This window comes from Thalassophryne amazonica, chromosome 16 (genome assembly GCF_902500255.1).
Source record: "Thalassophryne amazonica chromosome 16, fThaAma1.1, whole genome shotgun sequence".
NCBI classification, from domain to species: Eukaryota; Metazoa; Chordata; class Actinopteri; order Batrachoidiformes; family Batrachoididae; genus Thalassophryne; species Thalassophryne amazonica.
In genome coordinates, this window is record NC_047118.1 from 17,549,720 (window position 1) to 17,565,025 (window position 15,306).

The following is a 15,306-nucleotide window of genomic DNA, read 5'->3' on the forward strand; positions in this document are numbered from 1 at the left end:
CAGAATTTTTATTTCTGTGGTATAATCACACAAGTTAATTTTACTATTGGTATTCACTTTTGGGGGGATCCCATGGTAAATATAGCTCTCTATATTGCTCTTTGAGGTGTTCCAAATGACATGGAGGAGGAAGTGAATGTGCACTTGATGCTGCATTGGATGGAAACTGGAACTAGCGATTTCCTAATTACAAGGAAAAAACATCTAATACAGCAATGACAAAACGGTGTACATCCACTGATTCATTTTGGCAAATCAAGCAAAAACACTGTAACTAACCTTAGTATTAAATTATATAACAGACATGAGTTTACCCAGGTTTGTTATATCATTTAATACAGTGTTGTCTTACCTGGGTAGCAGATATCCAGCAAACTTTTCATATGAAATTTTTTCTCTATTTTATCTGGAGTTCTTCCCAACAGGATGTGTGGTAGTCTATCTTTATTAGGAGGAGGTGATGGTCTAGTGGTTAAGGTGTTGGGCTTGAGTCCAGAAGATCATGGGTTCAAATCCCCGCCTGACTGGAAAATCACTAAGGGCCTTGGGCAAGGCCTTTAATCCCCTATTGCTCTCTGTGTGTAGTGAGCGCCTTGTATGGCAGCACCCTGACATCGGGGTGAATGTGAGGCATTACTGTAAAGCGCTTTGAGCGTCTGATGCAGATGGAAAAGCGCTATATAAATGCAGTCCATTTACCATTTATTAGTGGTTTCCAATATCAGTATTTCTTTTTTGGTACTATCAGTTACGAGGGATGCACCGATCACGTTACCAGTGTCGGGTATCGGCCCGATCTCGTATTAATTTACTCGTACTTGTAATCATAAAATGTCTCCGATACTATGTCACCCAATACGCCTTTACAGCAGTGTGATGTCAACCTCTTAGTGGGGGATTTTCACACACACACTCCGTAATTTCCGAACTGTAAGCGGCTACTTTTTTCATATGTTTTGAACACTGCGGCTTAAACAATGATGCGGCTAATTCATGGATTTTTACAGGCTTTCATGTAATTTACTCAGAAGTCGAAACACGTCTGTCAATGTTTTCCAATGACTGGCTGAAAGCTGCAGTCCATCATGCAGAGTAAATAGACACATAGAGTAAATAATAAAGTCTTACCTGTTTCAGTGGAATTCGTCATCATACGATCCTGAAGAAAAATAATCCACACAAAGCCTCCTGAGTTTGGAAAACAACATCTGAAAATACTTTAATTCCTTGTCAGGGCTGAAAAAAAGTTCCTCCGTGACTTCGGCACTTTGCATCAGTTCCGCCGTCAGAACTCAGATCAGGGTTTCAGCAGCGGAGGTTATCCATCAGGTTGGTGAGTTTCAGCCCTTAGTGTGGGTGTTCAGGCCGATGGGATACCGGCTCATTCCGCTACAGGTGTAATCTGTTTGCGGAATGTCTGTGGCACTGCATTCGAACCCTCCGCTCCTCCTCCACGAGCCGCAATTTGGGCCAAAGGTTGAGTCATTACGCCTCATTAACGGATCAATTACCACAGGCACTGGGCAGTTCTGTGTGAGTGCGTGGAAATTATTCTATGATCCACAAAGAAAAAATAAACTAAAATGAAATAATGTTAAAATTACTCTGCTTTGCCTCCATGTCTTGCGGAGATGCCGCATGACACCGGGTGTTTGTGTGCGCACACGCCGTGCTCCTCCAATATTACATGTTCCACCTTTGGGGAAAAAAAACATTTAAGGTTTGTATTTGTGTATGTTACTGGTACGTATTTAATTAAAAGTTAAAAAATAGTGTGGAAAGTGAAAGGCTGTTTAGCTCAGTGTCACACATTGTAGATAAAAACAGAAACAGGCTCACAGCTGATAAAGCAGAGAAGCTTCTTGTCATCAAAATGAATCTGTCCCTCACATTTTGAAAAATGGCTTTTAGTCCCCACAGACATAAACAAAGTTAGTGATGGACAGTTTCAGTTCAGTTATTGGTGTTGTATGTACCAGTCCCAGCAGAAGACTGCCACTCCCTGAGCCTGGTTCTGCTGGAGGTTTCTTCCTGTTAAAAGGGAGTTTTTCCTTCCCACTGTCGCCAAGTGCTTGCTCACAGGGGGTCGTTTTGACCATTGGGGTTTTTCTGTAATTATTGTATGGCTTTTGCCTTACAATATAAAGCGCCTTGGGGCAACTGTTTGTTGTGATTTGGCGCTATATAAATAAAATTGATTTGATTTATATTTTGTAGTGCTGAAGTCCACAGGTTATATTTAAGTGAGATGTCTGGCAGTGTCATGTTTGTTAAGAAACACACAGTTAATGTTAAAGGACAATTTGTTGTAGTCAAAAAGTAAATGTTACATGATTTAAGTGAAATGTTTGTAAATAAAAACAAAGCTAATGATATTGATAGGATAGCAAAGAAACAACTGATGAATAAAATATGTTTTCAAATTCTTGTTTTCAAAGTCATCATAAAACTGTAATGGTATCATTAAGTAATCGCATTGGTACTCTGTCTCAACGAGTACCAAAATGTATGTACTCGTACTTGTACTCAGTCTGGAAAAAAGTGGTATCGGTGCATCCCTATCAGTTACAATTGAAAGTCTATTTCTTCAACTTCTTGATGCTACCTCCTATATATGTAGTATAACTGTGATGTTTGAACCACGAGTCGCACGGCAGGAGAGGATCGTCTTGGCACTGTATTTTAACCCATGCTGGGCCAAAATCCGAAAGTGTTTCAATAACAGACTCTTTCTGATCATACTGGTAACATAAGCTTGTGAAACCTTTATGGGAATACTTAATTGTAGTGGTGCGAAAGAAAATCCTTTTTCATAACTTCAATAAACTGTGAGATGTCAGTCATCAAGATTACCAAGCAGGTTGAGTGAGGTCAACTAGCCTTGTTTTGTTCCTCTGAGATGTTATGATCGTCATCCAGAAAAATTAACTGATGAAAATTTTCTGGATGAAAGGAACTGAATAAGTCCAGTTGACCTGACTTTGACCTACATTACATGTATGACTGGTATTATACAAACAAAGATGCACAAATTTCCCTCTTAATCACAAAATTGTAGCCCAGTGTGCAGCTGATCGTCTTGCATGGCAGCATACCGACACCAATGCGCGAGTGAGTCTGAATGGGTGAATTTGACATCTGCATTTGACAGACACACTGCAGGAATGCAGTTGATACACCACTACTGTTCCTGTTATTATCACTGTTAAATGCAGATATACACGTGTTGATATGAAGCAGAACCAGTTGTGGACATGTTGAAACAAGCAGCTACAAAAACGCTGCAAGGACTTCACACAAAATATAAAAGGTCAACAAGTCACTTTTGTCATCACTTTCACCAATGAAACCCATAAGGGCGCAGTGATGCAATCAACCCTGCCTATCTGCCTACAAGATATACAACCCCAATTCCAGTGAAGTTGGGATGTTGTGTAAAATGTAAATAAAAACAGAATACAATGATATGCAAATCCTCTTCAACCTATATTCAATTGAATACACCATGAAGACAAGATATTTAATGTTCAAACTGATAGACTTTTTGCCTACAACACATTTCAAAAAAAGCTGGGATGGGGCAACAAAAGACTTGGAAAGTTGATGAATGCTCAAAGAACACCTAATTGGAAACAGGTGAGTGTCATGATTGGGTATAAAAGGAGCATCCCCAAATGGCTCAGCCGTTCACAAGCAAAGATGGGGCAAGGATCGCCACTTTGTGAACAACTGTGTGAAAAAAATAGTCCAACAGTTTAAGAACAATGATTCTCAACGTTCAATTGCAAGGAATTTAGGGATTCCATCATCTACTTTCCATAATATAAAGATTCAGAGCATCTGGAGAACTTTCTACACTTAAGCGGCAAGGCCGAAAACCAACACTGAATGCCTGTGACCTTCGAAAAACCAACATCATTGTGTAAAGGATCTTACTGCGTGGGCTCAGGAACATTGTATCACAGTATTATGTTCTAAGCCATATATATTGATTTATAACAGAAAACTGTCAAAAGGGAGAATAAATATAAGTAAAAAGATGATTAAATATATCAGAGCAGTAAATTAATCAGTGCGTGTGAACGCGCACATTGACTCATGTGCGGTTATTTCCACCAGCTGATCACTGATCCACAATGTGAATTCTGCCTTCAGAACAGCTCTTTATATCATCATTTTGATTCATCTACCTGTTGCCACATGTACAGAAGGACTGGATTATCATTCCTACACTCATATTGTTATATTTAATAAAAAATAAGCCCACGCAGGAGCTGCTGCTGCTGCTAATGCCGTCGGAAATTACACAACTTTTTTGTTGTTTCAAATTCAACAGTTGCTTGTGGCAAAATAATTAATTATATCCACACAAAAGATTAATTCTGGCCTGCGTAAGGTGCCTGAGCCCATTTAAGCTGACCGCGCACCCAGATAAATCCAAGCAAGCAGGCTGGGTTTGCCCTGTAATTTCCAACGATACATGAAGTAGCAGCAGCCTCAGCGCTCACAAACTGGCTTCTGCACTGTGTGAAAACATTTAACTGCTCCAACGAAGTCAAATTAGATGATGACTGGCATTTTTGGCATTTTCAACTGGAGGTTGGATTTGGAGGGCTCTCTGTTGGGACTGTTTACACAGAGACTGCTACCTGCTGCTTTGGACTTGAACTAACAGTCTTTTTCAAGACTTTTTTACTTTTTTTACGTTTTAATTTTTTTTTTACTTTTTTCTGTGCTCCAACGCCTAAGGAAGACCTCTAACGGTCGAAACATCGCGACGGAGCACTTTTATCAGCTAACTTTCATTAGCGTTGGCAGGATAACTAGCTTGCTAACGCTTTCGTTTTTATTTTTTTTTTATTTTATTTTTTTTTTATTTTATTTTAGCACCGTTGTCGTGCGTTGCCTGTGCTGCTTCATGGCCTGTTTGGTGCCTTGATTGGGGCACTCCTTCTGCTGAATCACCTCTGGATTATTTGCACATTATTCACTTTGTGTGTTTTTGGGAATCCGCTAGCTTAGCGTAGCTACTAGCTCTTAGCCGATTTAGCATGGCGGCTTCTCCTGTCTCTCCCGCACTTTTCTGCTCTGGGTGTGAAATGTTTAGTTATTCCTCGGCCTCCTTTAGCAGTAACGGTACTTGTAATAAGTGCAGCTTATTCGTAGCTTTGGAGGCCAGGCTGGGCGAAGTGGAGGCTCGGCTCCGCACCGTGGAAAATTCTACAGCTAGCCAGGCCCCTGTAGTCGGTGCGGACCAAGGTAGCTTAGCCGCCGTTAGTTCCCCCCTGGCAGATCCCGTGCAGTCGGGAAAGCAGGCTGACTGGGTGACTGTGAGGAGGAAGCGTAGCCCTAAACAGAAGCCCCGTGTACACCGTCAACCCATTCACATCTCTAACCGTTTTTCCCCACTCGACGATACACTCTCCGAGGATCAAACTCTGGTTATTGGCGACTCTGTTTTGAGAAATGTGAAGTTAGCGACACCAGCAACCATTGTCAATTGTCTTCCGGGGGCCAGAGCAGGCGACATCGAAGGACATTTGAAATTGCTGGCTAAGGCTAAGCGTAAATTTGGTAAGATTGTAATTCACGTCGGCAGTAATGACACTCGGTTACGCCAATCGGAGGTCACTAAAATTAACATTAAATCGGTGTGTAACTTTGCAAAAACAATGTCGGACTCTGTTGTTTTCTCTGGGCCCCTCCCCAATCAGAACGGGAGTGACATGTTTAGCCGCATGTTCTCCTTGAATTGCTGGCTGTCTGAGTGGTGTCCAAAAAATGAGGTGGGCTTCATTGATAATTGGCAAAGCTTCTGGGGAAAACCTGGTCTTGTTAGGAGAGACGGCATCCATCCCACTTTAGAGGGAGCAGCTCTCATTTCTAGAAATCTGGCCAATTTTTTTGGATCCTCCAAACTGTGACTGTCTAGCGTTGGGACCAGGAGGCAGAGCTGTGGTCTTATACACCTCTCTGCAGCTTCTCTCCCCCTGCCATCCCCTTATTACCCCATCCCCGTAGAGACGGTGCCTGCTCCCAGACCACCAATAACTAGCAAAAATCTATTTAAGCATAAAAATTCAAAAAGAAAAAATAATATAGCACCTTCAATTGCACCACAGACTAAAACAGTTAAATGTGGTCTATTAAACATTAGGTCTCTTTCTTCTAAGTCCCTGTTGGTAAATGATATAATAATTGATCAACGTATTGATTTATTCTGCCTAACAGAAACTTGGTTACAGCAGGATGAATATGTTAGTTTAAATGAGTCAACACCCCCGAGTCACACTAACTGTCAGAATGCTCGTAGCACGGGCCGGGGCGGAGGATTAGCAGCAATCTTCCATTCCAGCTTATTAATTAATCAAAAACCTAGACAGAGCTTTAATTCATTTGAAAGCTTGTCTCTTAGTCTTGTCCATCCAAATTGGAAGTCCCAAAAACCAGTTTTATTTGTTATTATCTATCGTCCACCTGGTCGTTACTGTGAGTTTCTCTGTGAATTTTCAGACCTTTTGTCTGACTTAGTGCTTAGCTCAGATAAGATAATTATAGTGGGCGATTTTAACATCCACACAGATGCTGAGAATGACAGCCTCAACACTGCATTTAATCTATTATTAGACTCTATCGGCTTTGCTCAAAAAGTAAATGAGTCCACCCACCACTTTAATCATATTTTGGATCTTGTTCTGACTTATGGTATGGAAATAGAGGACTTAACAGTATTCCCTGAAAACTCCCTTCTGTCTGATCATTTTTTAATAACATTTACATTTACCCTGATGGACTACCCTGCAGTGGGGAATAAGTTTCATTACACTAGAAGTCTTTCAGAAAGCGCTGTAACTAGGTTTAAGGATATGATTCCTTCTTTATGTTCTCTAATGTCATATACCAACACAGAGCAGAGTAGCTACCTAAACTCTGTAAGGGAGATAGAGTATCTCGTCAATAGTTTTACATCCTCATTGAAGACAACTTTGGATGCTGTAGCTCCTCTGAAAAAGAGAGCTTTAAATCAGAAGTGTCTGACTCCGTGGTATAACTCACAAACTCGTAGCTTAAAGCAGATAACCCGTAAGTTGGAGAGGAAATGGCGTCTCACTAATTTAGAAGATCTTCACTTAGCCTGGAAAAATAGTTTGTTGCTCTATAAGAAAGCCCTCCGTGAAGCTAGGACATCTTTCTACTCATCACTAATTGAAGAAAATAAGAACAACCCCAGGTTTCTTTTCAGCACTGTAGCCAGGCTGACAAAGAGTCAGAGCTCTATTGAGCTGAGTATTCCATTAACTTTAACTAGTGATGACTTCATGACTTTCTTTGCTAACAAAATTTTGACTATTAGAGAAAAAATTACTCATAACCATCCCAAAGATGTATCGTTATCTTTGGCTGCTTTCAGTGATGCCGGTATTTGGTTAGACTCTTTCTCTCCGATTGTTCTGTCTGAGTTATTTTCATTAGTTACTTCATCCAAACCATCAACATGCTTATTAGACCCCATTCCTGCCAGGCTGCTCAAGGAAGTCCTACCATTATTTAATGCTTCAATCTTAAATATGATCAATCTATCTTTGTTAGTTGGTTATGTACCACAGGCCTTTAAGGTGGCAGTAATTAAACCATTACTTAAAAAGCCATCACTTGACCCAGCTATCTTAGCTAATTATAGGCCAATCTCCAACCTGCCTTCTCTCTCAAAGATTCTTGAGAGGGTAGTTGTAAAACAGCTAACTGATCACCTGCAGAGGAATGGTCTATTTGAAGAGTTTCAGTCAGGTTTTAGAATTCATCATAGTACAGAAACAGCATTAGTGAAGGTTACAAATGATCTTCTTATGGCTTCGGACAGTGGACTTATCTCTGTGCTTGTTCTGTTGGACCTCAGTGCTGCTTTTGATACTGTTGACCATAAAATTTTATTACAGAGATTAGAGCATGTCATAGGTATTAAAGGCACTGCGCTGCGGTGGTTTGAATCATATTTGTCTAATAGATTACAATTTGTTCATGTAAATGGGGAATCTTCTTCACAGCAGGAGAGAGCATATCTCACCCGTGTTGGCCTCTCTTCATTGGCTTCCTGTTAATTCTAGAATAGAATTTAAAATTCTTCTTCTTACTTATAAGGTTTTGAATAATCAGGTCCCATCCTATCTTAGGGACCTCGTAGTACCATATTACCCCATTAGAGCGCTTCGCTCTCAGACTGCGGGCTTACTTGTAGTTCCTAGGGTTTGTAAGAGTAGAATGGGAGGCAGAGCCTTCAGCTTTCAGGCTCCTCTCCTGTGGAACCAGCTCCCAATTCAGATCAGGGAGACAGATGCCCTCTCTACTTTTAAGATTAGGCTTAAAACTTTCCTTTTCGCTAAGGCTTATAGTTAGGGCTGGATCGGGTGACCCTGGACCATCCCTTGGTTATGTTGCTTTAGACGTAGACTGTGGGGGGGTTCCCATGATGCACTGTTTCTTTCTTTTTTTGCTCCGTATGCATCACTCTGCATTTAATTATTAGTGATCGATCTCTGCCCCCCTTCTCGGCATGTCTTTTTCCTGGTTCTTTCCCTCAGCCCCAACCAGTCTCAGCAGAAGACTGCCCCTCCCTGAGCCTGGTTCTGCTGGAGGTTTCTTCCTGTTAAAAGGGAGTTTTTCCTTCCCACTGTGGCCAAGTGCTTGCTCATAGGGGGTCGTTTTGACCGTTGGGGTTTTTCATGGTTATTGTATGGCCTTGCCTTGCAATATGGAGCGCCTTGGGGCAACTGTTTGTTGTGATTTGGCGCTATATAAGAAAAAAGTTGATTGATTGATTGAAATTAAATAATAACATTACAAAAACTAAACAAACGATTAAAAAACGTCAAGAACAACAGCAACAAACAAAGAACAACAAACGAAACGCACACAAACTGAGGCTTTCGTTGCCCTTCGTTCAAATTTTTCAACAGTTTAAAAATCCTGACGAAGTACCAGCTGCAGGAACGAAGTTGCGCGTTGCCAACAAAAGTCAACGAAAGTCCAGATTTCTTGTTTCTTCAGGGGTTTGTTGCCCTTTGTTAAGTGCCGTGTGACTGGGCCATAACAGGTGAAGCCACATTATGTGTGGTGCAAATATTTGCCGGAAATGGATCATTTTGCCGGTTCTGGATCACGACACTCTGTCACTTTGGGAGCATTCCTGGCATCTGTCTGGAGCCCTTCTAATGCAGAATGATACACACTGTGCCCGAGAATGAGTTTTTAACACAAAATGATTTAAATTATACTTATTAAATGAGAATTCACTTTGTATCGAAAGGCACTGTTATACGTTTTTACAAGCAAAAAATTAAGTATGGAGGTGAGATTTCTCCTGAATTAAAAAGTAAAAGCCCCCACATTCATGCCCATTCGTGATGTTGAGATGACCCCCAAAGTACACATGGCTCACAAGTACTGACATGAGGCTGCTGCTTCAGTGATCCACAACCGGCAAATTTTCGCGTCAGAGATAAATGCGTGCAGCAATTAAAAAGCAAGACATAACACACTGACATTTTCTACACAAGTAAGTAAGTATTTTCCCACTCTAAAACCAAAAACACAGAATGGCTAACTCACCTTTGGTACGTCTTAGAGATCGTTACTCTCAAACTTGCAGGAATGAGTGAGTGAGAAAAAGCGTGCACACCGCAAACACCGCATGTTTTAATTCCTCTGCTGATCACAAGGATGGCTGGATTCAGTCGAGTTTGTGGTCGTTTGTAGACAAAACATCAGTCTTTCCATTGGTACCAAGTATTAGCTTATTCGCACTGATTATGAGAAAAGGCGGCGCAAATACTACAGCAGTGATTCGGAACCGGCAATGATCCGGAAGTGGGCAAGTGACTGTACTGTTTCAAAGCTACACACACACACACACACACACACACACACACACACACACACACACACACACACACACACACACACACACACTTACTTTGGAACTTTGTGAGGTGCTTATCCTTGGATTGGGAAGTTAATTCAATTTTGGCTATGAAGCAGATGTGTACATTAATGACGTCTCAAAGATCTACAGGGGAGCTCAGGCAGTTGGCAGAGGTATGCGCTCTGTGGGTGCCCTTGTAGTTTTAACAGGCGTATTAAACCACTTTCATCTGTAGCATTAGACGTAGCATTAGCACATCGGATTAGCCCGTTTAAATAAATAGTGACAGTGTTGCCGCGGTGCTGTGAGTACATATATATCTATATATACTCACAGCTAATTCTTGGAGTGATAGCGACCATTTCTACAGGTTATAGGCTGATGTCTTGCTGATAGTGAGCGGTGTGTGGTACATTATTAGCATAGAATGTGTGAGCAGCAGGTCACTGTGGGCGCGCGGCTCGACTATAAATAATAACTTCTGAACGCTCACCGGTTAATTTTATGGGCAAACGCCCTTCTTTCGCTGGTTGTAGATGTCATTTCTTTGCCCCATGTAGAGAAAGTCTTCGAAGTCAAACCGAACTCCTAACCCCCCCACTGTGTCGCGGCTCCGTCCAGTCCCGTACGAAGATGCGGACTCCCTCGGAGCAGCGCTTCCTTCACTAGGACCACAAACGGGGAATGGATTCCTTCTTCTTGTTCCGACTCCTCCTCCTCCTAGCGGCGAGACGCGGAACAGCAGCAACCCTCCAAGCTAACCGTAATACACAAACAACTTCCGGTCAGACTTCAAAACACAATTCATATTCGTGTAGTACTATGAAGTGCTATGTTTTCAACACGATTTAAAGACGCTAAATTAAAACAACAATAAAAAAAAAATTGTATGGCTTTATTAATACCATAATGCTATCATTCTACGTCTACTCTTATCCAGGCTAGCTTGACCAGTGATTTATTTTGAATAGTATGTGTGTCCCTCCTCCACCCTTTCTTGTAGGAATCTCACCTGACCGGTTTGGAGCCACTTGATATGGCGCATATCCTCAAAAAGACGAAAACATCAGTGGTTTCAATTCTCCATCACATTTAGAAAGAAGAACAGATTCGTGTTAAGTCAGAATCAGAAGTTATATTGACAGTGTCCTGAAGCCATGTAATAAACCAAATGTCGCGTTTACAGCAGCTATTACTGATGCAAATGTCAATAAAACTACCAATCTGTGACTGAAGTACACTTCAGAGGCTACTGGGACTTAACAGTAAAACATTGATTGAAAGGTCATAAAATTACCATTAACATTTCTTAGAATTTTGTTGTGTGTGTGTTTACATGGGACAGCAAGGTGGCTTAGTGGTTAGCACTTTTTGTCTCACAGCGAGAAGGTCATGGGTTTGATTCCCACCTGTGGCCTTTCCGTGTGGAGTTTGCATGTTCTCTGCTTGTTTGCGTGGGTTCTCTTTGGATGCTTCCTGTAGAGGTGGGCAGATTGATCCTAATATTGATAATATCGATACCAACGCTGGTATTGATATTGAACAATCCTCGTGTAAAAATATTGACTACACTGACTGCTGCACACACAGATTCATCAAAGTCTACTCTCTGTCTGTAAGAGCAGCGCTGCGCTATGTCACACAGCACAGAGCAGCGCACCCTTGTATTGTGGTTTGTCAGCCCTCTACCTCAGGAGATTTTGTTTTAAGTTGTGTTGAGTGATTTTTTTAACAAAAATGTTGATTGTGATAATAAAGTATTTTGTTGTCACGTACAATGTTTGACGAAATTCTATCCTAGGTCTTTTGGATCCTTTGGATCTATGAAGCTTAAATATGAAAAAGTATCGGTATCGATATCGATATCGGCGATACTAGGCCTGTATTTACTTGGTATCGGATCAATACCAAAATTCCCGGTATCGCCCACCCCTAGCTTTGTGTTTGTTTGTCTATATGTGGCCCTGTGACTTCATGCCCTATGACCACTGGGAAAGCCCCCCACCACCATGACTCAATCCCCAATAAGTGGTTGAAGATAAGTGCATGTATTTGGTTATAGGGGAGGTAATGGTCTAGTGGTTAAGCTTTGATGTTGAGACCAGAGGATCCTTGGTTCAAATCCCAGCCTGACTGGAAAATCACTAAGGGCCCTTGGGCAAGGTCCTTAGTCCTCTAATTGCTCCTGGTGTTTAGTGAGCGCCTTGTATGGCAGCACCTGACATCTGGGTGAATGTGAGGCATTATTGTAAAACGTTTTGAGCATCTGATGCAGATGGAAAAGCGCTATATAAATGCAGTCCATTTACATCAGTAATGTCTTGTTATGACAGTGTGCGTGCTTCCTCACAGTATGGCCCCAGGCCCACTTACCATGCCTGGTTTTGATATGTCAAAGTAGTGCTGAAATATGACATCACTGCATATTTGGTGGCTTCACCACCAATTTCAATTGGGTAGAAAGAACGAATTCTATGAAGACTCAAACAGCCTTAAAGACAGAATTGTGAAGCTTGGTCTAAAGCCCAACAGTGCCAATTTTTGTGAAGACCGAATGTAATTTACGGCCTGTGAAATTAGAATTTGCCATAAAATCCAATATGGCGGAAAATGTGACATGCTAGAAATTGATAACACAGAATGCATTGAATTTTGATTGATCAAAGGAATTCAACAATACTTTTTTTTTTTTTTTTTTTTTTGAAAATTTGGGCAAAAGGTTCATTGCATGCTTAAACCTCTTAAACCTAAGAGTCCCCAAATTTGGGGACTTGCCCTGTTTTTGGAACATTTAAACACTCACAACTAACCAATGCTGACACCAACATACACTTATTATACATCAAAATGTCAAGCAAAGTCTCCTCTACAAAAGTATCCACTTCAATCACATATCAAGTAACCACAGCTGAAACGCCAAGCAAATAAAGACATGAATCGTAATTCATTTTTTTGGGGGGAAAAAACTCATTTACTCTACCAAGTATTATTTACTTTCAGTTTTTTGCATCCTAGGACCTGTTTTTTAGCTGATCCAAACTTTTGCATTTTGACCTTGTACAAGCTGAGAAATAAATCATAATGTATGGGTATGTGATTTTGGTGAAATAGGCTCTAGGGCTTATTAAAACACCTGCAAGTTTGACCCACTGGTGGCGCTAAAGTGCTGGAGATGCAGACATCAAACTAGCCAAATTTCACAACTTGTTACTATATGGCTGTAATGTTGACATGTAACCTAACAGATGGAGAATGTCTATAAAATTCATAAAATACCAATTTTTCTTTATTAAGACTATTTTATTTTTTCAACATGAGAAATTAGGACAAAATTTTATAGTTTTAAAAAAGTGAATTGTAGAAAGACCAGGAATATAAATTGAATTCATATTTATCCATATTTTCAGTGTTTTCTTCTTTTCAAAGGGGTTAAGTCTAAACGCATAAAACTGGAACAGAACTCATTTCAAAGGCCTTGATGTTGTCATCCTTGGTGGTAGTAATCCATAAACCAGGAGTCAATTTTGACCTAATCAGTACTTAAGGGGACTAAACAACACTTACAATCCAGATTTTTACAAGGAATAGTTCACGAAATCTGCCCTGCTTATCACGTTACAGGGTAACATATGTGATAGAATCCAATAGATGTTGCCCTTGTTTGACCTTAACTTTGGAGACCAAGCATTCAACATGGTAAAAACTATTTAATTTATTAATCCTATTGGCTCAACCAATGATTTGCATCACTTTTTGGAGCAAAAACTGGAGCAATTTTAAGTTCTGACCCCTGTACAAACTGATTTTTGCTGTTTTTGTTCCATATCTCCATAACGTTCAATCATGGATAGTCCAAACTATACCTTTTTGGAGTCTTTATGGTCAGAGAATTAATGTGCAATACTTTTCAAAATTACTGGACTATTTTTCAATTTTGACTCCTGTGTAATTCTTCATTGACCCCTACTTGGCTACAGATGTCACCCTGGGATGGCCACCATATATTTTTTGTAGGCCATGGTATACTCAGGACTGGGCTGTAAGTGTTGTTTAGTCCCCGTAAGTGGTACCGAAATCCTGCTTGACCCATGGACTACAGTAGAAAACAGCGTTTAGTGAAGAAAAATAAATAAATCTGAAAACAAACAAACAACAACAAAACTAGAAGGCAGCCAAAAAGCACATGCCTCCATCATTTGAAACTTGTCACCAACTGACCAGCCTGGAAAGTTAGATTTCTAACATTAATACCAATCAAAGCAATCAAAGGAAAACCTGTCTTGCAATGTTACATTAGAAGATAAAATAAACGTTTTGTGTGTGTGTGTGTGTGTGTGTGTGTGTGTGTGTGTGTGTGTGTGTGTGTGTGTGTGTGTGTGTGTGTGTGTGTGTGTGTATCAAATCAAGCTCCCCATCAAAATTCCAGGCCTGAAGGCAATCTTGCAGCACCGTTTCATCAAATCCATCATCTGGTATTTTATATATAGTGTACACAGACAGACACACGTGATAACACAACCTCTGCCCTCAAACACATTACAAAAAAAAAAAAAAAAAAATCAAGAAAGTTATTAGTTTTCCTGTCCACATGAAGCCAAGACAATAAAAGGAAACAGTCAAACAAAAACATTACCATTAAAACCTTTAAGAGACAATAGCAGTACTACTGCATCACACCTACTTCTCAAGACACACAAACATCTACCACTATTGGACCAGCAGGTGGGGCTGTTCGCTGTGTTTGGCGATGAAAGAAAGCCTTCCCCCTGCCAGTGAGTGTCCATGATTGACTTCCTAAATATGACCCCCAGAACGACATAATACTGCTGTGTTGTATCATGGTGATAATGAGCAGCTACACAAAGCTACACAAACATCTGTCAGGACTAAAAGAAGCAGCTGTGAGATCTGCTTAGTGGATGAAACAAAGACTGTGCACGTGTCACATCCCTCTCTGTCTCATGTGAGGAAATGGGGGTTGATGATGATGATGATGATGATGGTGATGATGATGATGATGGTGTCAGTGACTATTCCCACTAATGGAAGACTTAACAGCAGCTCTTCGTGTCTCGCCTCGCTACCTGCAGTCACTCCACCGCATGTCTCACCATGAAGAGTGAATCAGGTGGTGTTGGCCTGCTGCAGCCCCCCCCCCCCCCCCCCTGCATTGCACTCCTTCCAGCGCATGTTCGTCCTCTTCAGCACCTTGGAGAGCTGCTGCAGGTACTCCTGCTGTCCTCTGTGAGGTGTCTGATGAATGACACGCATGGTATAAAGAAGATGTGAAAAATAAAAGGGGGTGGGGGTGCTGAGTTACATTGACCTTGTGTGACAGAGGTTTGGCTGTAGCTGAGCAAGGACACACATCTCGGGGATGTATGTTT

General features: G+C 41.0%; 1 protein-coding gene across 7 annotated transcripts in view; it reads right to left on the reverse strand.

Moving 5' to 3' along the window:
* Positions 1-10,621, reverse strand: part of LOC117528693 (dedicator of cytokinesis protein 7-like) — a 74,429-nt gene extending 63,808 nt beyond the window's left edge. For 6 of the 7 annotated variants that reach the window (XM_034191335.1, XM_034191333.1, XM_034191334.1 and 3 more), the window contains exon 1: positions 10,413-10,620. In XM_034191335.1, the coding sequence (XP_034047226.1) occupies positions 10,413-10,462 (50 nt within the window). In that variant the 5' untranslated portion in view covers positions 10,463-10,620. Of the gene's footprint in view, positions 1-10,412 lie in introns of all 7 variants that reach the window. The other variant, XM_034191330.1, reaches the window with a different exon arrangement.
* Positions 10,622-15,306: the final 4,685 nt, after the last annotated feature.